A 26,897-nucleotide genomic window follows, 5' to 3' on the forward strand; every position below is an offset into this window, starting at 1 on the left:
ATATTTTCCCTATCAAAAAACTAGTAAAGAAGGTTAAAAAAAATGAAGTGTAATAGTGTTAAAGTCAATATGCATAAACATATACTCCTTCCGTCTCTTTTTGTTCTTTACGTTCGGAATTTTCACGCGTTTTAACGATTAATTAATTTACATTGAGATTCCTCAATTTTTTTTCATTTAAACAAGATAAATTACGTTTATTTATAATGTTTTCACTTTCATCAAAATTTTGATACTGGGAAATGAGAAAATTTTCATGTCCCAATGGAAAAGTGTGAGAGATTAAATGTCCCAATGAATTTAATTGGTTAAAATAATAATTGGACACAAATTTTGATAGAATATTAAGTCATTTATGTGATAATATAAAAGGAAATGTAAATAACATTTTGAAATACCCGAAAAGAAAAACGTAAAGAACAAAAAGAAACGGATGGAGTATTAAAATACAACCAAAATATTATTCAGTACCTACATTATTAAATTAGGAGTAGAATCATCAAAAGATATTGTCGTCATTCACCCTGAATTTCACAACCATCACTGCCACAAATAATATTGGATATTTGGATTCGAGTACAAATCATCGTTTTGTCACATTTGATCGACATTCATTGATATTGATATTGATATTGATTTGATATTGATATTGATATTGATTTGATATTGTTTATTGTTGGATTGTTATGCTTGGCCAAGGAATAAAATTTGACATTGGCGTAAACCCTTAAAAGAATTATTAGATGTACAAGTACTACTCCTTAGTATTTTTACTTTTGATTTTCTCATGAAAAGCCTTTCTTTCGTGGAATGCACTAAATTTACCTCATGTTTTCAAAATGCATAAACAAACCGTATTTTCCAAAAACAAAATGCACCAAATACCCGTATTTTAAACGGTATATTAGTATTCCGTTAGTCAAAAAATTTATTCACCAAATCTAGAACTTATTGCACCAAACGCCCAAACTTAATTCAGGTCTAAGCATAACCGATTCAATCTCCACGTCTTGAATTTTCAAAGTTCCGGACTCCAGTTTTCGGTCCGTGTTTGACTTGAACTGTAATTAGAAAATATCAAACAGATATGCGTGGAATACTGTTTGCTTGCAAAATAGGACAAATACATAAAATGAAAAGGATTAACCAAAAAGAAACACACTGTTTGAAATAATTGGAGAATTGAGGAGGATCCTGATTCCTGATACAGGAAACTACTACTCCGTACTACAATGAAAGCCTTGATTCAAAAACATGTTCATCAAGAAGCAAATCCTCTTATGCACAATTATTTACATGGAGAATTATGATTAATATTGAATAAAAAGACAAGAAATTTAAGATAGATTTACATGAAAAGCTAGCATATAATTGAATCAACCATCAGTATAAGTAACAGTAAATCACATCTTTACAACGGCGGTATAGATTAAGGAGACATTAAGCGCAACATCTCGACACTTGAAGTAATCCTAAGGCCTGCCACAAACAATTGAATCAGCCATCAGCATCTTTAACATGAAGATTAAGCCATCCAAAGAAATAATTGAATCAGCCATCAGCATCTTTAACAACGAGCTACATAATAACATAACAGAGCGTCTGACAAAGGTAAAACTGAAAAAGGAAAAAGAAAACCCAAAAGAAACAGGAACAACAAAGATAGAGCAGAGCAGTAAATAACAGATTCAAATGCCCTAAATTTTACGAATTGGTCTATACAAGTACCTAAGTTCGATTGACAGAACAGTAAATAACAGATTCAAAACCTCAAACTAGCAGGCCTTCCTCAATCAAGCAGGGTTACTCTTAGTTTTGATAAGAATCCTCAGGATATCCTGTCCATTTATAATCCTTCCATTACCGCCGAGTTTGCAATCAAAATATAAGAAGAAGAAAATTCCTTCCATTACATAATTCCTTTCAAGAAAACGTTAATTTACTTTCCATATATTTATCACTTGAATATCAAGGTGCTATTAGTTGCACTTAAAACATAAAACCAAGTTTTCTGATCCACAGCTGCGAACCCTCTTGCCAGACAATTTCTATATAACTAGAAACATTGACTCAGAATACAGGACAAACATATCTAGTCATACCAAAATCAAACCAAGAATAGCTTCGGACCAAAATGTAAGAAGTTAAAATTATAGAATTCATGCAACCATCTTTTGATCAATGCTTCATGTTGGTTTTCTCAAGAAATTGGGAAGGCATATGTTAAATGTCATTGAGGACTTAAGAAAAGGCCCCATTTGGTATGCAGTAGTAAATGGTAGAGTTAACGGTTATGAATTAATTAATTAGTATATTTGTTAAAGTAGCATAACGGCGTTCATGTGAGTGCACTTATAACCCCAAACACATGTTTTTCTTTATAAATTTCCATCACCATTTATACCCATTAAGAGTTGGTATTAGTGGTAATGAATATATATGACGAAGAAGCATGTATTTAGACTTTAGAGTTGATGAAGCATTACCATAGACATTTCCATGGGACTTTCCTAGGAAAGTCCCACAATTACCACCACTTATTACCTTCTACGGTTCTACCAAACAAACAGTACATGTGGACAACAAACAAGTCTACCTACATTCTTACAATAAAGTGTAAGAAGTAATTCTACCCTTCTGACTTTACCAAACACTTGCAGATTATCTCTGATGTTTACAAACTGATAATACAGAAGAGAATACCGTGGTTACACAAATCACTTCCCAATCCACCCTCAAATGTAATTCATTTGTATAAAAGCATTGATTGCTACCTTATGCCCTTTTCCTGTCACTTAGTTCATGGTTAATAAGTAGAAAACTTGTCACTTACTCCCTAGCAAACTCGTCATTTCTCCATTTACTACAATTTGGAAGGAAAAAAAGTTGTGAATTATTACCTTTTAAAACCCTTTGTGTTGTTGATTGCTACCTTATGCCATTTACCGGTCATTTTAGCTTAGAGATGATGTCATAAAAGGCGTTTGTAATTTACTATGTATTGCATATGTAATAAATAATACCCTGATATATAAATAAGTAAATAAAACATTTAACTCCTTATTATCTACCCCATTATTAATCTTTTCTGTAAAACTAATTAACTATATAGGGTTGAAGGTTTTAGTTAGGAGTCAATTTTTTCCTTTATTTTAATTTATTAATAGGACGATAGTTGAAAAATAATCGTTATATTACATCATAAATTGCAGGATAAACTAACTTTAAAAGGACATAAGGTAGCAATAGTAACCCTAAAGTGGTTTTAAAGGTAGTAATACACAATTTTTCTTTTGAAAAGGTAGTAAGTGCCAAAGTGTGCTAGATAGTAAGTGACAAATTTTCCTTAATAAGTACCCTTGGCTACAAGCCATTAGCCTAAAACCATGCCCTATCCATGACCAAAAGGTCCTAACCATTGCCTATAAATAGTCAACATAGCAGAATCCCAAGATCGGTTTCACCACATCAAGCACACTTGTCCCGATCTTCTCCCTTGAAACTTACATTTAGGTCCGTGAAGGGCATTCGTTATTCTCGAGGAATCACCAAGGCAGATTTGGATCAGACTAACTAGTCTTCCTCCACAAGTTATGAATACACCCATCGTAATTGTTTCACACCCGACACACTTATGAATCTTATTATCCCCACGACTTGCACATTAAGGGCATGCTTGGATTGGGTGTAATGGATTATGGGGGTAACAAAAGTCAAACCACCATAATAAAAGGATAATGAAGGTGAATTGAGGTGGTTGCAAGGAGGGAGGTGTGGTGGTATTGTGATGAGAAGTTGTGGTAGTGGTGGTGTTGTGAGGAGAAGGGAGTTAGGGGGAAATTATTACCCCCAAATGAGGGTAATAATCACCCTAGTGGGTTGGTTGGTAACTATTCCTCCCATAATGAGGGTATTTGTTCCCCCTTTCCTTTAATTTTCTTCTTGCAACACTAGCTTGTTCTCTTTGCCACCACTTCATCCCCTCATCATCACCTTCCATTACCTTATATTTTTTAGTTTAACACTTTAACTTTTATTGCCCCCTTAATGCATTACCCTTAATCCAAGCATGCCCTAATGGTAAGTGGAACAGTTGATTCCATAAATCATAGCAACAGATTTCCAAGGCAATTATAAATTATTACTCAATCAAAAAAATTATATCCATAAAAAACCTTGAAATGAGAAAATATGGAAGGAATCTAACATACTGAGCTGCACGAGGGGACTGCAGGTCAAAACTAATTCAATGCCGCCATTGTTTGAGGTGTAGATAAGGATCCTGCTACATCTCTACATCTCCTACCCTTCTCTTCTTTCATGTCAAATCATCTGCGATACTTTTGTAGAACACAACTTCACACATTTGATGTTCATCTTGAATTTTAGTAAATTGTTCAAGAAAAGACACAGAAAGGATAGCAATGTAGCACACACACACAGATTTTATTTACCATTTTGAGAATTAAACCACGACGAAGGTACCAATTGTGGTTTGACGAAGAACTTTGGAACTTCGATCAAGGCCATGAGAAGCCACCTAAATGAAAAAGTGTTAGAAGTTGGAATTAACTTGCAGTATCAACCCATAATCTATAAAATGAAATTACTAAAAAGAAGTAACATTATGATATTTGATTTTTACCCCTCACCATGTATGTCAAAGCCGCATAACGCTCTTCATTAAGGTACAATGGCTTGCCCCTATGCATTTCAACATCCTGCGGAAAAACACACACAGTACAAAGAACTAAGATAACAACAACACAAATCTTCTCTACGTTATAATTTTCTGGACATACAACCCATGTGGCCTCTCAGTTTGACCAATGGGGATTAATGCATCCCTGATAAATTGGTTTAATCCAACAATCCAAGTATAGATATACAGTGACCACGTGATATCATCTTACAGAAAGAACAATAAACTAATACCACTGGGCAATGAGAAACATAAAAGCAACTAGAGTAAATGAATCTCAAATATGTTACCTCTTCACCAAATGCATCAAGGTAGGGCGAGGGCCAAGGAGCTTGTCGTGCATTTCGCTGAAGCAAGATTGTTGTTTTCTATTAACAGGGGTAAGGAAACAGCTTAGTAAAAACTTAAACAGGCAAATACATTGTGGGGGGGGGGGGGGGGGGTAAGTGACACTAAGAGACAACTGATAACAAAGCATACGTAGGTAGCCTGGAAGAAGTCAACGAACCCATACCCTGATTAAGAGGAATACCCCAGTCCCAGCACCACATGAAGCTGCATGAGCCTGGCATCCACTTTCACTGTAGATAATAATATCAGAAAGCAGCTAAATGCAGTTTGATAGAATAAATATCAATATCTCTACTGATTTGTTAAGAATGAAATTAAGTAATACTGAACCTGCAGCAGGATTTCCAGGTTGGAGAGCATAGTCTACCACATAAAAGGCACAAGGCAGGTTCATCTTGCACGGTTTCACAATTAGGACATCGAACTTTTATATACCTAAAGGCAAAAGTGTCAGTTCTTACAAGTTTGCAGCATAAAGAAAAAGTAAAAGTACACATTAGCATATTAAGTTACAATAAAATTTATAATATCTACAACTACTGAATAAATAAATAAACTAGAACAAGTTAATAAAAAGAAAAGAAACCTCTGCACAAGATCCTGGTAAACAGCAGGAAGACGCATCAGCTGAAATGGAACTGCTGGAGTTGAATGCAGAGGACGCTGAACACATTGATCTTCAAACTCCTTAGAAAAATGACAAAACCATTTTGACATCATGGAACGTAGATCTCCATCTTTAAGAACAATATCCAATGGAGGAATTCCAAGCATCTTGCGCAATTCATTAATCTCATCCCCCTCCCTCGTTATACCAGTAATCTCCTGGCAATCAGAGATATCTAATGATTTGTCACCAACCCTTGAAGGGGAAGGTGAAGTGGAAGAACACTTTAGAAGTTTCCATAACAACATACATCTTCGCAGATATGGTAAGCTTAAATTATCAATCACATCCTTTACGTGACAAGAAGGATCAACATAATTTGAAACGAAAAATTTCTTCGTAATGGCAGATTTTCCAACTAACTTGGCTATATCAGTAACCAGACAATCCTGGAAGCCTATATCATTCACGTTGCAGTCTGAGTATGAACAGTATGTGATTATAGCCTGCAAGTTTTTAAAAGTATTCAGAGATGTACATGCTGAAACCAAAGGTTACAGCACCAACAAAATAAGATTTATAAATTGTCACATACCTGAATGATAGAGACACCATAAAAGATATGCACAAGCGATAAGAAAGACTCTTTTGATGACAGGAATGGATAGGGAAGGCAAAATAGAACCCACATCAATGTTGAGAAAGGGTCGTGAATAAGAACAGGATGTGAAGCTTGGTCCCATAATTGCATGTCAGGATACTCCATCTCCCCATTGGCATATTTTAACATATGCAAAATTTTTCCTGCAAAATCAACAAATCAGATTCAGCATGTTCATGGCACAAGCTCGTCAATTTAAGAACTAAGTTGAGAGAAAACGACAACAGTTAACTGTATACAAAACTAAAATAAAGTTTTAGCAAATATTAAAATTTACCCATATTGACTACTGTATGCCTTTCAACATTAGGAGCATCAACATTGTTCACACAAGATACCAGAATGAAGAGATATTTCCCTACAACCAGGGTCGATATGCAGCTGATCAACCAGCCAAATCGTAATTCATTCTCAGTTACAAGTTTTAACTCAAAGTAGGCAGATTCCCAGCAAAGAATGTCAAAAGCTTTTAATATACTTTACTAAAAGAAAAGTATACTACACCATTACAGTATAAATGTCTCATCTACACAGCTTGTAAGTACCAGAGTCTCAAGAACATTATAGTGCAAAACCTTAATATAAGAAGAAAACCAGTGCCCGGACGACGCCCCAAGTTTTTACTTCGAATAGCATAATTTTAGTTTGATTTCTTTTTTATTTAACTACTTCAAAAGATTTTATCTATTTTGTGTTGGGTTTTTGTTTTTATCTATTTTGAGTAATCGTTCAAAGTCATAAATTTGTTAAAGTTACTTCGTATTAAATATCAATTTAAAATGTCTTGTCATCAATTCCTAGGGAAAATAAGCGAATTCGAAATAATATAAAACAACAACAACAACAACAAAGCCTTAGTCTCAAAATGTTTTGGGGTCGGCAAAGATGATCGGTTGGGACCAGGATTTTGAACCTGACGTGAATCGAACACGTAACCTTCTGATCTGGTTGCGTGTTCGATTCACTTAAATATTTATAATTATTGGAACACATGAATGTTTACTATGTACTAATTTATTTCAGTTGTTTATTATTATTATTATCGAAATAATATAAAACAACTGAAATAAATTAGTACATAGTAAAGATTCACGTGTTCCAATAATTTATAAATATTTAAGTGGAATAAATAGCATATCTAATGGTTGGCTAAGATGGTGAGACTTCTACTTCACATGTTGTTAATCATATGTTTGAATCTTGCTATACGAACTTTTATTGTAAATTATATGCAGTACATATTCCTTGCTAAGTATTACATGTCATGTTTCTAATGAAGGGGGGGGGGGGATTCCACGTGGCATATATCCTGTATCAGGTAGGGATACCAATCTTGAGCATAAAACAATGGTGGAGAACTCAATTCTGCCACAATCATACTCACACACCCTCCAAGGCTCTACCAAAAAAAGAAAACAAAGTAAGAGAATCCCCTCTGCCATAGGGAAAAACAGAGGTACACAAATCAAACAACCTTTATGGAAGATCAGTAATAAGGTTCGAAGCAAACCATACCCACAAACCCTCCAAGGCTGTTTCTTAAACCAGCAATAAGCAGCAGAACAGAAAAATCAGACATGAAACTCCAACAACGGAAACACGGGTTTGCGGGCAGATATGCCAGAAATACTAAGCCCATCCACGAGGAACTTAAGCTTTGGTTCTTTTAAGATTTACTATCAAGGTTTTGGCCAATAGTGCTACCACGAGACGAGGCTTTGCTAACCCGTCTAAGAGCTAAATCTTTACAATAAACACAAAGGCAATGCACTCAGTTACAAATACTGTTTCATGATGGACACAACAAAAAAAGGAAATATCCGCTGATATCATAAGGAATTTCCCAAAAAGGACAAAAGACATGGGCAATGTATATAGTTGAAAAAATAGTTTCGTGATAGACAAATAAATAAAGAAAAGATACATAAATATTGAACGCAATTCCCCTACCTCCTTCACCGATGCCTTCCCCATGTCCCTTATCATATACAATGCCTGAGCAAATGGATGCTGAAAAGAGTTGAAGGCCTCTAAATCTTAAAAGCAAATCGGGCACATTCTTGCTTCTTGTGCTCTGGATTATTTTTAGCAGCAATGGCAGAATAAACCCAGAAGATGACTTAAATTCATCATACAGAGAACTAAGGCCATTCCTGGAACTCAGAGAGCTCTTTCCACAGCGAGCTGCAATTTCTGTTGATATAAGTGAATACTTGAGAGTGGCCCACATAAGAACAGAAGGACTAACTCTCCCCGACCTTGAAAATATATCCTGTTTCTTAGGAAAATACATTCCACTGAGCAATTGGAAGATAGGTTCAAGATTAGGCCTCATCCTTCTGTTTCTCTGCATAGGCAAAGCCTTGAGCACTTCACTACTTGAAACAGTAGAAGCTGCAGTTCTTAAAATAGACAAAGCATTTTGAAGCCGCAATGAACCATTCTCCTTTTTTGACGCAGTCACAGAACCAAATGACTGCACTGAAGAGATGGTGAAGTCCGTAGGGTGCACCAAAAGCTTATGAGAATCACCTGGCACAGAAGGAAGTGTAGAATTTGCAAGGCGGCGGCATACTGGGCAGAGAAACTCACCCTGTAAAAAAACGATAAGTAAAAAAGTACAAAATCCTAGAGAAAATCAGTATAAAAGATCTTATAGAGGTGTACTTGATCTGGATCAACAATATGCCCGCCTTCAAATACCATTCTTCTGATAAGTCTGCATTTTAGATCATAAAAAAAGGCTGTGAGCAGACCTGACTAGCAGGGTAAGCGAAGACCAGATATTAAAGATATCACCACAGAGATAAACCACTCTTACCAACTGTTTATCAAGAATTAATGTGACTACGCAAATCGCAATGCACATAACATTAAAAAATAATCAAAAAAAGGGAAGTGAACTATGAGAAGAAAAATTATATAGACAACACTTGACTAACAAGTACAGGTAAAGTGCAGGTGTTGTATGACCACCATGATCATTGTTCTATTATTTTATAGGTGATACAGAATTAATAGGAGCACCATGGAGTATCAACCCTTTGAAAAAGGGTGGGCTAGAAACCAGAAAAATTACCATACCCCCAACTGCAAAACACCTAGTATAACCAACCATTGACATATAATGGAGAGATTTTTAAACCAAATCCATGAACTATCGAAGTGTATAATAGTCCCAAACTCCCAATATGCACTTGTTTTGGCGTGAATTATGCGGAGTCGATTTTGCTTCACTGTAAGCAAACTGAACAAGCGAGTACTGGGATTAAACAATAAATATGGACAAGTGAAGAAGTGCATTGTGGTTGCTAAAGTTGTTAAGTGGGCTGGATTACTTAGGCTATTTGATTCTAGATCTTCCCTCTTTAACCTTTTCCCTCCTAACAAAGAAAATTTTAATTAAATATGATATTTTATTGCAGTACTAGCAAAGTAGCACGCTTCATTGGAGATTCCATGAAAATAAGGGTATTTTTGAGAAACAAGAGCATTGTTGGGATTCTTGGTGGACACTTAATACTCTGAGACCGTTATCATTCGATGGCTCTATATTTTGTTAGTGAAAGTTATTGTTGTTATAGTCCTGAGCCCCTGATCTTAACTTATTAGCCAAGACCAAGTCCCGAACCAAATTTTTGACCCTTACTTAAATTTGTTAACCGTCATCTGCACTTATTAGCCCTTTTTTGGACCTCTGAACTTAAAATTCCTAAAATAAGTTGTTATGAAACAAAGAAAACATGATATTAGTCTAAGGTGTTCCATATCATAAGGATGTTTTCCATACACAAACCAATTAATTGTAGCAAAATTTGGACCTTTCACCCTTAACTTTTCTAGAGACATGGACCCAATCAAAAACTTCGTATTTGCTTTTAATATAAAAATGGAAAGAATTTAAGATAGAGGGAACCTTATTAATACGGAAAAATAAGTAAATCGCAGCAATAAGAGCACAGAATTTAAGAGCCAAAGAAGAACAACAAATATATAGGTTGTTACTTGTTAATAAGGACTGTGAACACATTGAAAGACAATAATAAGATTCATCTTTGCCTCATAGTGGCAAGTGTTGGATACTTAAGAGAATAAGGTGCACAGAGATATGCACAACCTTCAAAACATTAAACGGCTACTTCTCTTCTAGAGTATGAAATTTGCGAAACTGCGCAATGGATTTTACTTCAAGAAGGACCCTGTGTAGAGCTTTTCAAATGATGTCTTATCTTTCCACATGTTATTGCGTTTACATAATTTTTCCATATTTTACTGCTGACTTTAGTAATGGATGCCATTATCGTAGCTATATGATAGATTACTCCAAAGCATATCATGTATTCCTTTTTTTTTGTTATGTAAAAATGGTACGTCTCTTTATGATTTTTCCTATAATCAAATTCCCAACAAGTGAAGAAGAAAAACACAGCAAGAGGTAATGCATAAGTAAGAAATTATCAGAAAAATGAAACAGAAGAAGAAAAAACCTCAGATAGTTGAACAACCTAGTAGAACTCACCGTTCTTTTAATGATGACAAATAACGATCAAGACATGTTTGATGAACTGCATGGCCACAAGAGGAAACATGAATCCCATCACAATCTGAGGGGCGAAATCCATTATAAGAAGGAATCTGAGCAGAAGGCTCCACTCTGCGGTAATTGCTGCTTTGTGAAAGATCCTTAGACTCTTTTGTGAGAGCAGCTATATATTTTCCAAGCAATAGGGAAACCTGACAACATGATCTCAATGCATCCTCTCCCAAAGGGATTCCTTCACCATCCCTCATAAAACCAGAGTCGTGATTAAGAGTAATCTCTTTGTGAATAGACAAAAACAAATCTTGCTCCAATGATTCAAGGGAATATGCAGTCTTTTCCCTCTTCTCAGTAGATTTTCCAGAGTTTTTACTTTTTCGAAGCTCGGGAAACTGGGACTTGAGGTAATCTATAAAAGCATGAAGTTCTGCAGGATGAGCCTGAGCAGCAAACTCATCTATTGCATCTTCAACTAACTGCAACAACTGAGAAGATGGTAAACTCTCCTCCGAGAGAGCATTAGCATTACCCAGGGGATCTGTCCACATATAAGATGATACAGAGCTCTCCAACCCATCAGACTTCCAGCTTTGGTCCCATGCAGGAGGACCTCTGTCCACATAGTTTAGAATCCTAGATTTCTGTTTTATTTTGCAAAACAAGAAACCAAAAAGTTAGTGTTTTCACCGATACTCGAAAAAGTAGTCAATAACGGATTTTTTTCCTATTGGTATTAGCCAATTGTGTTGATAATTTGATATTTCTGTATAGCTAGACACAGACTTATCGGAGCACATTGTATTGTGGTTACACAATTTAAGAAACTATTATACCATAAAGCCGATAAGAAATGAGCAGTTTGGAGCAAAACGCTATTGCAAACCGAGACTTTACCAAACGCCTAATTTAAAGGCTTCGACCAATTAAAAGGTGGTCAAACATCTAAACTGGTTGAAAACATTCTTTTTTGGCCAAGACGCTCAATGCCAAACAGGGCCTTAAACTCTTTAAGAAATAAAGGAGGATGAAATCAACATACCTGAAGCAAAATAAGGAAAGATACTGGGTTTCTAGAATTAGGATCATGGCAAAGACAACAGACATGTATTTCTTCTGAATCTCGTGGTATATTAGAAGCAGGCTCCTCCTTCCCGAAACCAGAATCATCTGACCCAGCATCTGCAGAAGACTTCACGGATGCCAGAAATTTAATTTGCTCAGCTTTCATTTTTGCCTATGCAATGCAAGACAAATAACATTATGAACAACCATCACAAGAGGCTTCTCTTGAATTGTAAAGCCAAACAAGTCAAGAAAGTACTAAGGTTTATTTATTCACTTATCCAAGAAAAGCTTTATAAAAGTTAAACCAAATAATCTGAAAACACCACAAATAAAAGCTATTAATTGAACAACTGAGGTAAGAATCCCAGCATCAGCAATCAACATTGTTAACGCAAAAGTGACGCGAAAACTCTTCACTTCTTTTTCAAGTTTATCTTTCTTTTTCTTTCACATCAACCCCTTTTTTTATCCCATTCCAACACTTTCTCTTGCATTTCCTTTCTGACTATCACTAAAATTTCACTCAACTAATTATTCTTCAACTCCGTGTCAAACCAAAAAGTGATCTTAATTAGGGCCTTAGGGGAAGACGGAATTTCATCAAACAGAAGGCAGAGGGGGGGGGGGGGGAGAATAGTGACACACACTGTGTCTTACCAATATGGCAGCTTGTCTTTCCCTGGCTTTCATCTTCCTCTTCTCGGCATCAGAAGCTGAACTAAAGCTCACTGTTTCGTCAGCTTTGTAATTAACAATTTCAGGAGCAACCTGCTGCAGTTTCGTCATGCATTTGGAGTCTAGATCGGCAAATTTCTTCAGCAGAATTTCTACTAGAGATGAAATATTGAAGTTTCCTGCCTCCGTTGAGTTCCCTATATTTTCTTTCCTGTGCTTCCTCGTCAACAAGACCAAAAGTGACAGTAAACTCTGACAATCAGATTCATTGTGCACCCCCACTTCAATTTCCTCAGTTGCAACATCCACCAACGGACTACAATCTCCATCATGAGCAGATAGATGGCCAGATTTTCTCTCTAGAGAACAAATATCCAGGGCTAATGAAAGCAAGTGCAGAGAAGTTATAAGCACCCCATCAGGAGCACGTGATTCTGTTGATCCATGTGTAAAGACAGCATAAAAGATGACAGCCCTAATGACCTGGATAATAGTCTTGCAGGTAGCTACTCCAACTATTCCAATTAGTGGTTGGTAAATGTTTGTCCACTCTGGCAATTGGACACTCAAGGCAGAAACCCCACAAAAACGGGAGTATCTTTCCTCTGCAACCTGCAAATCTCTGGGATTCCAACATGGATGATACAGATCTAGTTCTTTCCAATATGGCATTCGTAGAGAGTACTTACCCTGGAGTACAAAAGAATGAGCAAGAATGCATCAATTATCTAGATACACAATCGAAAGAGAAAGGTGGGGGTAATAGGCAGATAAGAAGTAAACCTGATTTAATCCCGATGGATTAGAATATTGAGCAATTCTATCTAAGACCTCCTGCAGCTGGTCCAACTTAGAAAGGTCCTTAGGTAGCGACTTGACAAGCTCACTGTGTGTAGCATTGCCAGTTGCAAGCTTACAAATCAGTTCTCTTTGCAGACTTTTAGATGCTGACATTCCACAAAATCGCCTCTCTTTGACTATCTGTATTATTAGGGTGAGCAACTCCTGCATCAAAACAGGTTCATACCTGCAAAAATAGCAGTAAAGGTGAAATAATTTGATTGAAAAGAGATAATCTGTATCATTTTAAGAAACAGAGAGAGATTATGCACACAAGAAATGATCAATATGGAAAAAGAAGAATAGGTGGACTAATACATATGTCCTTCCAGAAAAATAAATAACTTACAAGTTATAAATAGCAGTATAAAATACAATAATAATATGTGACAATTTAATTTTTAACTACACAACCTCCCTCGAAAGCATTGGTGAAACTTGGATCTCTGAAAGGGAGTGGAAGGATGGTCTTTTTAGAGAAGTTTTATCAAAATAACATGTGTTGTAATTGAGCCACGTCGAGTCAAGTAATACCCTGTTCTTAGACGAGCTTGAGCTTTCAACCGAGCTCAAAATTTTGTTCAAGCTTCGTCCATAAAGTAATTACCGTGTTCAAGCTCGACACATGAACTGCTCCTTTATTAATTGAGAGGAGATCCAAATCGAGCCTTGTTCTTAAACATGCTTTGTTCAACAGCAAGCTATATGCATAAACAAGCTTCAGGTTTTGGATCCTTCGATTTTCCAATTTTCTGGAATATTCACACAGTTCTCACAGTTTTCACTTGTTTATTTCTCCTTGTATAAAGGTCATTACTCTACTGTTCATTTGCTTTTTTTAATAGTTCCTGTAATGCAATTATTTCGAGGGAAATTTTTATATTTATATGATTAAACTAATAATAATATAATATTGAACTTTTCATTATTTTAAACATAATTGAAAAATAGAACTTTCAAATGAACAAAAAGGCTCTTTTGGGGCCCGTTAGGTATCGCTTTTAGTTGTATATTATCTCAAACTTTTATTTGTGCTTGCTGCCAACACATCTCAACACAAATCTGTAACCGAATCAACCTGCTTCCCATGACTAGGTTGCTTCTGTTATTGGTCATAAGTCTCATATGCACAAGACAAGCCTAATTTCACATAAACGAGGAAAGGCAGACACGAGCAATTAATCCAAAGGTCATGACTCATATGTGACAAGGAAAGCAGGCTCAGCTGCACAGGCAAGAAGAACATTATTTTTTCACCTGAGAACACCTTTCTGAACTTTTTCACCTGAAAACACCTTTCTGAACTTATCTGAAATTATTTTTTCCTAAAACTTAACTTTTCAGACAAGAAGAACAACGCATAATAAAATAGCACAAGTTTATTCACATTTCACAAGAAGTGGGCGATAAAATAACTATTATCTCTATAAAGCTCGAGGAGATGACATACTCACTAGAACGCTTGAGATCCAAAGCAAGGTAATTAGACAACTGAAAACGTTCTAGGATTCTTCTCACATACAGATCAGCTGGAGCAAATGCAGCACATAGCTGCAGCAAAAAAAGATCAAGCTCTAGCTCATGATCAGACCTGCAAAAAATGAACAATTTTCGAGAACCAAATGAGCAAGCAGCAATAATGCACAATTCCTTGATATATATGCATAATACCTGCCCGCCCTTATGCATACACTATCACAGCCACACCCCACACACATGCAAGCAAACACCCATCTAAGCATACAGTAGTAACCATAATTCCTTGATATATGTGCAGAATACCTGACCGCCCTTATGCATACACTCACCACACATGCAAGCAAACATAATTTCACATAGATAAATCCATATTTAAAAACTCTTGCCACATACCAGCGTATAGAACGATACCAGTTGAAACATAAAATTGCAGCATCACCATTTTTCCTCCACATCCCAGCACGGACCTGAGAACAAAATACCCTGCTTCGCAGAGGATGCTCCATCATGAATGCAGAAAATCCATAGGGATGACAGCCTCTAAGTACTTTTCGAAAGAAATCAAGGTGAACAGATGATAGCGGATTCAAATAAGTTATATCACCCTTATCTGTCAGTTCAGATTCACCACAATAATGCCTAAGAGCCTCCTTCAAAATTAAACAGAGTAATCCCTGCAAGGGCATATGTACTGATATCTCCTGTGAACTTACATCATAATCAATATCTGGCCATTCAGATGAACTCAACAAAGACAAGACATCTTTTTCAGAAGATGTTTCTGTTTCCATTTTACTCACATCTTTATCCACATTCCTACTATCTATTGGACAGGCTTTTGTCACTGAGGAGCCGTCAGATAAGCCTGAAATGTACATTCCCATCTTGACCCTCAATAAGGCTTCCTTGAACGCTGATAATTTGCAATATGAAATGTCACCAGTGACATGAGATACAATATTACTCCCTGCCAACCAACCATCTATAGCTTTTGTTGACTCAAATAGCAACTGCAGGACAGAGGGAGGAACTACAAAATCATCACTACTAACGAACTTCCATGGTGAAGATTCTGATATGCTACTTTCAGCCGCTGAACTGCAGATGGAGCTTTCTTCAGAAAGTCTTCCAACTTTAGCGTGCCTTTGACTATATCCATCATCAGTGTCTTTTTCCTCTCTCTCAAAAGATGCCTCCGTATCCATCCCTTCACAACCGGCAGCAGAGAAAGCACTCTTCACTAGAAGCAAATGAGTGCTGGCAATTGAATTGCACACAACAAAAGGCAGATGCGTATTTTCATGTTCTTCTTCAATATGAATGCTAGTCTCTCGCTTTTGAGGATTCATGCCTTGCAATAGAGACAAATTTTGCAACCAAACTTTGACAATGTCTGACCGTTCATGTGTCACATACTTGGCTACCACAGAATGGCTTAGAACAAACTTTATGTCTTCCATCACGCGGTTACATGTATCAAATACAGCAACCCACTTGTTAAACTGCGTAAAATTTTCCAACAGCATGCCAACCCAAATGTTAAGTAGTGTCCACTAACTGGTTTTTTTAATAAATACAACAATAATATCCGTCAAAGAGATTAGGTTTTTTTAATAAATACAACAATAATATCCGTCAAAGAAATTAAGAAAGTTAGAGATGCAGAATATTCAGTCTGTTAAGCGACAAGAATGTATTATTAAAGAAAAGTCAAATGGCTAAATGCTGTCCCTGCTTTGCAAAACCGCAGCCAACACTGCCAAAACCCTTTCAATCAAATGCAGCAAAATAATAAGGAAAACCAAATAATACACCGTTAAACACCCATAATAATTTAAAGAAGTTATTAAACAATTAACAAAAAATAAAAAATCTAATATAGACAGGAAGGGAAGCCAAAACAAAGTCAAAAAATGAAATTTCCAAAATATAGATAAGGTGAAATCAACATAGTGGAGAACCTTTAACATCAGTTAACAAAATTATTTAAAAATAAATAAATTAATTACAGAGAACATATTAATAATACCAAAAAATTGAAAGCCAACTAAATATACTCCCTCGGTTATTTTAATCTACACCACACTTGTAAACGCACATTTCTTAATTATCTATTAGTAAAAATCATAAAAGGAAATTTTGTCACTTACGGTCTTTTTAAATATGCTACTTTGAATATTACAGCCTTTCTATAAAAAAAAAAATTTAAAAAGTAATTTAGAACATTTATACAACAAAATCATTTGAATGTTGTACCTTTTAGCAGCTTTCGTGTTTGATTTCAACAAATGGCTTCAATAGTGTTCTTGAAGTTACCGTATTAATGACTGAAATGGGGTAGAAATACCAACCATTTTAACATCAAAGAAGCCAAAAGGTTCAAAATCATATAAATTTGCTTTTATGGTTGTAAATTACAATTTTACTTGAAAAGGTTGTAATTCCCAAAGTCACTTATCTTCGGATGTATGTAAGGCCCTGTTGTGTTCACCTTATTATTTTTACTAATTTCATCACCGTCCATATAAGGGTTGATAAGTTCACGTAAGGGTTACCCAAGTAAAACTTACAGCTAAATTAAGTTTTAAAAGGTATGTTCAGTTAAATTCAGATAAGAGGAAATTAGGTATATAGAATGCACCCTAAGTGAAAAAAGTTCCATTATAAAAGGGAAATCTTCTCAAGATCTTTGTCTTTTTTACTTCCTCTCCAAAAATTAGCACAACCACAATAAATATAGCTCACTGACTACCACCTTATCGAAATTAACAAAACAATGGTAGAAGAATCGTCTAAGAGTAAAGATTGTGTCAGCAGCTCAGCCCTTAAAAAAAATGCACCAAACTGAGTGCAGGGGACAAAGAGGTTTCAGCTTCACCACATTAGATAACCAAGGTGTTAGATCCGCCATATTGTTAATGTGCTCCTTTTTATCTTCATGCCTACAAATTCTTTCCTTTCCATTTAGGCATACTTGTCATGTACTTCCCTTAGGCTTCCTAATTTCCTAGTTTAGATGCATTTTCATGATATTGTTTTGTAGCGTTTACTAAGATTTTAAATATCTCTAAAATAACCTTCTATAGGAGCTTAGATGAATCAAAATCATAAATCAAGTCTCCTCCCAATTAATCACTTGATTAGCTGGCCCGCACGGCCGCACATTAGCTTCCCTTATTGTTTCCAGTGTTTTGACACTCGACCAGCAAGTGACAGCAAGTCAGCAAGCCACCTAGTCTAGTCCTCATGGGTGCTACAAACATAATTGGTAACTAAGTGGAGAAAAAACTGGCTCACTGTACCATAATCACCTAAACTAGCCTACTGTCCCTAATCACACAAACTAGCCCAATGTACACTTATCACCTAAACAGGCCGTCTTCACGTTATCTCAAACCCATACACTTACATCAAGGCCATTACATTAGAAAAAGATCGAATTGTAAAGGATTTTCAACTTACATCTCCACATGAAAAATTTACAGTAAGCCCATTCAACATATACTCTAAAATCACACTCAGACATCTATTATAGACGGAAGTGTCACAGCATTCGCCATTATAATTTGTTATTCAATTCATTATGCTTATTGATACTATTGAAATTCAAAGTTTTCACCTCCTAGTTTAGTTACTACAAATATTTAAAAGTGCTTTTTTCACAAAATAACAAGACAAGGTACATACAATAATTGTACAGAACACAATGTTCCAAAACTCTTAAGTTCACCATGATGAAGTGAATTTCAATTACAAGCTGTGCTGATAGTTTAGCGGGCTATAAGCCTATAACACCTACTGGATGTAGCTTCACTGACACCTTGCACAACGGCTATTAATACTGAAAAGGACTATGACCAACAAAAATTCTATGCTCTCAACTCGTGCGTCAAAGTCCAAAAAGTATCATCGCATATGACATTTTTTCCACATTTGAAGAAACCAAACCAATTTGGAGGCTCGGTGTGAAAGAAGTACCAATCAAAACACTATTAATGCTGAACTCCCCCACCCCCCCCCCCCCCCTCCCCTGCACAAACAAAAGAGATTGCATCTAACTATACACATGTCCATTAATAACACTTGCTTATTGATACTATATGACTATAAGTAATTAAGTACAGTCACAAAAATACATAACACAAAGATTTAATAAAAATAAAAGAAGATTACCTGAAACTGACCATCCTCTCCACAGCAAGAAAAGAGTATTTCTCCCAGACATTCCAAAAGCACAACCAAAAGATTTCGTTCTTTTACAAGATAAGGGGTCAGCGTTGGCACAGTTAAAAGTTGAACAGAAAACATGCCTAGTAGAGGATATTTCCTAAGAACAATATCACTCGATGTCCTTAGAACCTCAGCCACAGGAACAGGGTAATACTCTATGAATACTTTGGCAAACTCAAATTTAAATACAGGTTCACCTAGAAGCTTCAGTAGCAACTCATGCAACCTCTTTGTGACATCATTACTTAAGAACCTCTCAGCTCTTACCAACAAATACAGTAAATCAACTGTGTCAATCAACCTCTTGGAAACAAAACTTAGTAAACTTTCACTTTGATTGCAAAAATCCAGAAGCATATCCACTACAGTGCATGAAAATGCATTTGCTACTTTTCTCGGCTCAGTATCATGTTTGTTGGTAGAATCCCCTCTTAACATGTTCTCAGCAACCAATAATTTTCCTTTCCAGTGCCTGAAAAGAAGATCCAACACTGGCCCAACAGAATTTCCAATCTCATCTGGGAGAGGTTGTATTTGTTCTGCGCCTTTGTGCTTTGAGCAGAAGCCCTCTCGTTTCCAGGCAGTCTCATCGCCACAATCACAGCAACCCCCTCCGGTATAAATGATAGAATAGTCGTGATTCTTGTGATTTCCATTCTGGAAACAAGGAACACATATTGCACATGTCGGGTCATGTTCACAGGTTTTACAGCGAAACGCAAGATCATTCTTCCCCCAAACAGCACCACACACACCACGCTGACCAACAGTCAAATTAGCCAGATTTTTAAGAGCAACACTCGGTTCGTGCTCAAACATCAACCACTTTAACCAAATCATGCTTTCACGATAGACATCTTTTAAGTTAGGGTGATCCAGAACTTTTTTAGACCCAAATTTCCTATCACTAACCACTCCTTCAATATCAGCGTCCGTAGGTAAAATGGCTGATACTATATCAGACAACAGGGGCTTGTTGTTTTTTATGAAACGAACCAAACCAGGCTGAAAATCTTCAAGAGACTCCTCCGGAATTCCAATAATTGCTAGTTTCTGCCACAGAAGACAATAACAAGTTAGCAAAATATGATGTCAAGATTGAAGTACATAAATACCAAACAAGGGATTGTTGTGTGCGCCATTTTGTGAATGTTATCTTCTCAGATATAAATTTGATGTAATTTTCAACAGCGCTGAAAGGGTCAGAGTAACACATCTTTCAGATGACATTAATTGAACTACAAGAACTTCTCACTGAACTATTTTTCCCTTCTTGGGTATGAAGTAATTGTCCAAATAAATGTCTTCCAAGTTGCTTAACACAAGCAGGTATCAGCTTTTGTGTGCATATGAGGCACGAAATCCTATCACTCGGCACCTGTGGATATTTGCTGAGTAATGTGCCGGTGGCTAGAAAAAGAGAAAGAATCTCAGAGCAGTATTCCACAACTAACTCGTAGAATAGGGTTGTCTCCTTGTCTTCTTCATGCATCCAGGATTCCAGGGATTTTATTATCATGGTGCAATTGGCACACTCCTATTACTCATTTACTTGATCTTCTTATCGGTAACTTTACTACTTTGCATTTATCATTTAGTGGGAATCATTTTGTTAGTTCTAGTTTTTAAATGAATATCTTAATGATAAAAGGTTCCTTTGGAAACACCCTCGGTGCAATAAAGACCAGGCTATAACTCCCCTCCCTGCCTAGGGAAAGAACCTTGTGAGAGGACTATATTATCTTCTTTCCACCACAAATTTCATATCAACTTCTAAGCAATGATACAAGTTGTTTACTCTGAAACCTTAAAATGGGGTGGGGGGGGTGGGGGTTCTAAAATTATTCCATCACATATAAGAGAAACCCACTTCCATCTGTAGTAGTAGACCTCTAAATATTTAGCAATACCGTATCAACAATACTATTTAAGAATAAACTCTCCACCGGAATGCATAACTCATAATTATTCAATTGATAATCAATATCACTTCTGGAGTATTACAGAACATTATCAATGATAAGATAACATAAAGTATAGTGTACACGTCGTACAAGATCCCATACTATAATATTTTTAGGTCAAATCCCGTAGCTCCATGTGAAGACCTTTTTACAAAAGATCGAAAGGTCAGATTTAGTGCCCAGGTAACTCAACCTATCCTACCCAGTTTAAACTTCCTAATATCTTCAGCCCCACCCGATTCTAAATTGCACAAATAGCCCAACACCCGATGCGTGCATAAATGAAATTTCATTTTAGTCTGAAGCACTGTTTTTAAGGGAAACTTTCTAATATAAAAATTCCAATACCGTGCATGGGCACTTTACAGACCATTTTGGACCAAACAATGCAAAAGTTTCATAGGACCAGAGGCGGATCTATAGTGTAAGTAGTGTCTACCCTACTTTTTTAAGAAAAAAAGATAAAAAAAGCTGCAAAAATCGAAAAATCAATCTGGCAGTCATTACAACTAGTAATTATTATCCCCAAAGATAAGTCACTAATGTAATGTTATGTGTCTCAGTGGTTTCAATAGATGAAAATTTTGATTTTTGTGATCCCATGAACACGGGTTCGATTCCTCCCACTAGCGTTTTTGCTAAACTTTTTCTTTACTTGTCTTTACACAATTAAAATCTATACAACATGGTTTCAAAATGTGTTGGATTTTGCATTAAATTCTAAATGATGAACTATGCATGTTTTCTTTAATCAAAATTTTGCTATTCATAAATATATATATTTTATTTATAAAATTTTCCTACTTATTACAATTCTGCACACCCTATTTTTAAATCCTGGATACGCCACTGCATAGGACATATGAGTTTAACACCTAGACATATTTTCATGTCCTACACAAGCGGCCGACACGGGTTATCTTACTTTTGTTTAGCTCTAGGGAGTGAATCAAGCGCACTTGAAAGATAATTATCCTCTGGTATTTGCATCTCCAGATTACCAATCTAAATCTCTTTCTTGTCCCTCTAATTTCTGCTCCAGTAATGCTAGTTCATAACATTTCAATGTACACGTAACACCTATTCATGAAAGGATTTGAAATATTAAACCAATTTTTCAATATTCAAAAATATCATATCCTCTACCTATCTGCTATAACCCTACTTCATACGCAAGTATTATAATATGCATTTGTATGTTTGTAGGGAGATGTTTAGGAAATTTTCTCATATTTACCATCTCACGATGTATAGGATACCTAATTTAGCAAAAATAACTTTAAGTAGATAGGACTTTATATGTTGAGAATTTTCCGCCTGTAAAAATCTTTGAAAAAAGTTCATCCAAAATCTACACCCTTTGGTTTGTAAGATTCTACATGGTGGAAACAAAAAAATTTCATTGAAGAAAAGACTATGTACAGGGTTCAACATCTTCTTTTTAGGTTTGAATGCGTCTTACAGTCCTTAATCCACCAATGCGCACCCCCTTTAGGAATAGGCAGTTAAGTCATACCAGACATGAAATCCTCACGCATAAGCGCGAGAAACGAACTCCGTTAGGACACCTCGAATTGGATGATCGGGCCGACTCTCGTCGCCTCTTCCCCCATCAAACATGCGTATTTTTTATTTTCCAATGGATTTACTGTTTACACATATTATTATACTGACATTGAAAAAACTCAAAGTCAAATCAGTGCTTTAAGGAAAGACTTCCCATTCTAAAGTCACCTTGTGGTATTGTTTACAACATCAAGTTCCTTATTTACTCAGATTACAGCTAACCCATCATTAATTGACTGATTCCTTAAGTTAATTTTGGGACTTACTAACCTACACAAGTAGTTAATAATACCCACCCCCTTCCACATTTGTCAAACTCCTCATCTTCCTTTACCAGTATCATCCTTTGCAAGATTATAGGATGCGTAAGAGAAATGACAATTTGAGGTGCTAAGCTATTTACTTTAATTCGCCCGCTATTTTAGGAAAAACAAAAGCATATATAAACATGCTATGGATTATTGTAATATCATCCCAAAACAAAAGAAAACACAAAAGCAGAGAGAGAGAGAAAAGCTTTAAGAGAATTTTTAGAGAAAAATTCTTGGGTGTAATTCATCAAATTCTTTCACAATCTCCTTCAGAACAAAACTCCTCTTTCTCATCTGACTTAACTGAAAAAGATATCTGAGGAATAAATTAGAATCTAGGCTCTGTTCCCTCCCAAAAGGTCATCCATCATGTATATTTGCCAAAACTTTATAATCGAGTTTTTCTAAGTCACCCAGTGTCTTGTATCTTGAAAGATACCTAGCCCAGCTCAACCCAAATTTGGTATCCCAAAAGATAATTAGAAATAGAGGCTTTTCATTTTTCAAAGTATTTAACATGCACTTTAATAATCATCTACTAAGATCTCCTGAAAGGATAATTTCTAACATCTATACGTATAAACTTCATAAATTTTACCTCATGTTCAAAAACATCATAAAGAGAACGCATGTTGACTCAGAGACAAGAAGAATAACAATTTACTAGTATCAATGCTCCCACATCCAAAAAGAGGGATAAGAAAGACTTACAAGGATTAAGCAACCCAAAATGGTCCGTGGAAGTAGGAGTCTTTATTCCCACTATTCTAAATGGTCTGTGGAAGTGCCTAAGGAGTCTTTATTCCCACTATTCTAAATGTTTGGTAGGGGGATCGAAAGTTGGTGAGAGGCAGCTAGATAGAACCAGGGTGAGAAATGAACAATCCTAACTTCCACATATTCATATGATCATATCCCATAGAAAGTCGGAATTGAGAAAGAAATCAAATGATAACCGACCACTTCAAAATCAACTACCTCATCCACCTATTAGTTATCACTGAAGGAACAGCAAAACCAACCGCCTTATGAACCAACAAGCATACCCCTCCTGTCCACGCGTAACTCAAGACATTCCAAATCTCAAAGACTCATTCTTGTTCTTATTTATAAACACAAGTATATGACAGTCAAACAGTCCCGCCATTGCCACATCTACTTTCTTGTAGCCACCTCCACAATTATAATACGAAGTAGTTGTTAATAATTTACTCCATTTCATCCATTGTAGTACTTAAACCCAAAGAAGTACGTCCACCTTGTTGGTTTGATCCACCTTGTTGGACCGCCAGACTTTATCCAACTGATAAAGACTTTGTTCTTTAAAGGCATCGCTAACTTTAAATTCGCCAAATTTGATTTGTACAAAACCGGAGCAATAGTCGTGTTACTTGCTTCAAATTCACCAACTATAATCCTATTACTAGTATAAAATATTCGCATATGATCTCAATATTGAAATTCTCATATTTCCTCTCTAAAACCGGAAAGTAATTCCCACCCAGCAGCAAATCCCGGTTAACAATACCGATACAGAAGCAAAAATTTGGCTGCTTCATTATTAATAATAGATTAACTGAGCAATTGCCGGTTCACCTAACTTAATTCCCTTCAAATTTTCCAAAATAAAACCACCTATAACCCCAAAAACCTATGCTAAACCCAAAATTCAAACTTTCACGGCCGTTAGTAAATTTCAAAAATTGTTATAATTCACAGGAATTTAATACAGTTATCATGAAGTTAAAGGTAATCAAAATTGGAAATGGAAAATGAAGATTAAAAGTATGACCTGGATAATCTGATCATGAGGAGAGAGATTGGACGAAGGCGAATCGACATCCATTTTGAGAAGCTTGAGCAGCCAATCAACGCAGCGGCAACAGTTGCTGGATCGAAAACGTTGGGAACCGTCAGTACCCAGTCTTGTTGATTGGAGTAACTTCTTCCCGCATCCGATATTTGAAAAGATTAGCCGTTATTGCGGTGGTTGTCCGTCTTTGCCACGGCCGTTAGTTTCAGAGGCGGTGGCAACGGTGGAAGAAGATTATCGGAGAATAAGAAAGGATGATGATGATGATATTAATTGCTGGTGAGAGTCCTGAGCGAGACTCAGAGAATAAAACGGTGTAGGAGTTGAACAAACTTTTTTTATTGAATTTTATTAAGGTTTTTTCATAAAATGTCACTGTGTTTCACGAAACCAACCAAATATACCCTCGTATTTTTAGAAAAACATAATATATCCTTATTTATACTTTAAGTGCACCAATATCTTTGGGCTTAATGAAAATCTAACATTGTTAGTCATTAATTCGAATTAGCCCTTAACTTGATTAACTCTTAATTAACCTAATAAACTCTTAATTAACCTAATTAACCCTAAATTATAACTATTATTATTTAATTATCTAATTTCTTCTAATTATTAACTTTTTTCCCTCACTTCTTCTTTGTCTTCTCCTCTCCCGTGAGTTTCATTTTTATTTATGGCGCCACCACCATGGACCATTGTCGACCTTACGTGCCACCACCACTCAGTCTTATACTTAAACAAACACCCAGACTTATACTTGCTACCACCACTACCTAAATTTGTCGCCATTAGCGACCTTGATACCAACCTATTTCGCAACTGCCAAGTCCACCAATTAATAACAACAAACCCATCACGCAGAACGCAACAACATTCTATTGGAGCTCAATGTTGGGGATCATTACAGTGTTTCTGATGAGGTGAGAAATAAATCTATGTTAAAAAGAAGACTTGTATTATATATTTGTATGGTATGGCAATACCCCTTTCGGGTTTTTTAATGTATCGCTTATGGGGTCTGTCCATTCTCAACCCGAACTATTAAATCCCTTGAATTACTCCGTTCGTTTAGAGTCCGAACTGTTAAAAAGAAGACTTATGGTACAAAGTACCAAAAATGGGGAGGTACACCTAGGAATATCAGCAAGGCGGGTTTTATGGAAGATTCGCCCCTCATCCGTCCAACGTAGGCAGGGGGTTTGGCGAGTGATGGTATAAAACTTGTACCCGACATGGGTGATGGCGCGGATGTGGATTTTGTGTTAGACTCATCCTCATGAATTAAAATTTACACTTCCTACCATCTTATCTAGCCACGATGTATTTTATATATTATTATTATCATTACCCCATTGCCTCAAAGAGGCTCCCGCAAGAAGCGGGGTAAGGGAGGGTCGGATGTACGCAACCTTACCCCTGGAATTGCAGAGAAGTTGTTTCCAATTGACCTAAAAACGATAACGGGACGACTACCGAACAACCACGATACAATTTATATCTTTCATATAAATATAAAATATAATATCTTTAAATCGAATCTAATATATATATATATATATATATATATATATATATATATATATATATATATATATATATATATATATTTATATATATATATATATATATATATATATATAAAGGGGAGTTCTTTAGAGAGATTTTAGAGCGCCACATAAGACTTCCATGTCATCAATTTATAATTAACTAATTTCATATTTATTAAAAAAAAAAGTAGATAAAAAACGTTACACTAAAATTAAAAAAGATTAAAATTCAATTTTTTGCGGAGGAAAAGGATTAATCCCATACAAAAGATATATTTTATCCTTTTTTGTGATTATCTCTAAAATTTCATACCACTATATTTGCTTTATATAAGTATAAATGTATAATGTAGTTGAGGTTGTGCATTCTACCTCAACTCCCACGTAGCTTTTTTTTTTTGGGAAATTAAAATAAAACAACATACTATCATGTATAAAGAACATAATATGTTATTGTGTTTTGATTTTTTTATTTTTTCTACTCTTCTTATTGTTAATTATTTCTGTTTAGAAAATTTTATGTGAGTTTAATAATTTATTTTT

The 26,897-nt window shown here is 35.8% G+C and overlaps 1 protein-coding gene across 7 annotated transcripts; it reads right to left on the minus strand.

Moving 5' to 3' along the window:
- Positions 1 to 1,142: 1,142 nt before the first annotated feature.
- LOC110791994 (E3 ubiquitin-protein ligase PRT6) lies at positions 1,143 to 25,134 on the minus strand. Of its 7 annotated transcripts, none has more exons than XR_002534271.2 (19): positions 24,784 to 25,134; positions 19,094 to 20,203; positions 15,314 to 16,422; positions 14,892 to 15,032; positions 13,385 to 13,628; positions 12,584 to 13,291; positions 11,901 to 12,095; positions 10,841 to 11,502; positions 8,989 to 9,040; positions 8,272 to 8,914; positions 6,256 to 6,464; positions 5,640 to 6,166; positions 5,384 to 5,488; positions 5,217 to 5,283; positions 4,993 to 5,070; positions 4,653 to 4,721; positions 4,455 to 4,540; positions 4,212 to 4,332; positions 1,143 to 1,479 (listed from the first exon to the last, which is right to left on the minus strand). XR_002534271.2 is itself a non-coding variant. In XM_021996774.2 (18 exons), exons 1-17 carry the CDS (start codon positions 24,835 to 24,837, stop codon positions 4,466 to 4,468), a joined length of 6,048 nt encoding a protein of 2,015 aa, XP_021852466.1. In that variant the 5' UTR covers positions 24,838 to 25,134; the 3' UTR covers positions 1,143 to 1,479; positions 4,455 to 4,465. The 7 variants fall into 7 exon arrangements, 1 of the variants encoding a protein (XP_021852466.1); XR_008928337.1 differs by having other exon boundaries at positions 4,208 to 4,332; XR_002534269.2 differs by having other exon boundaries at positions 4,212 to 4,340.
- Between the last annotated feature and the right edge of the window lie 1,763 nt (positions 25,135 to 26,897).

The sequence above is a fragment of the Spinacia oleracea genome, chromosome 2 (assembly GCF_020520425.1).
Source record: "Spinacia oleracea cultivar Varoflay chromosome 2, BTI_SOV_V1, whole genome shotgun sequence".
Lineage (NCBI taxonomy): Eukaryota > Viridiplantae > Streptophyta > Magnoliopsida > Caryophyllales > Amaranthaceae > Spinacia > Spinacia oleracea.

Excerpts from the sequence above, each read along its gene's own strand:
- LOC110791994 (XM_021996774.2), bottom strand. The coding sequence starts at position 24,837 with ATGGATGTCGATTCGCCTTCGTCCAATCTCTCTCCTCATGATCAGATT. Across the intron at positions 5,071-5,216 it reads GGGTATTCCTCTTAATCAGG|AAAACAACAATCTTGCTTCA; the intron begins GTATGGGTTCGT and ends CCCTGTTAATAG. Across the intron at positions 4,541-4,652 it reads ATGCGGCTTTGACATACATG|GTGGCTTCTCATGGCCTTGA; the intron begins GTGAGGGGTAAA and ends TTTTTCATTTAG.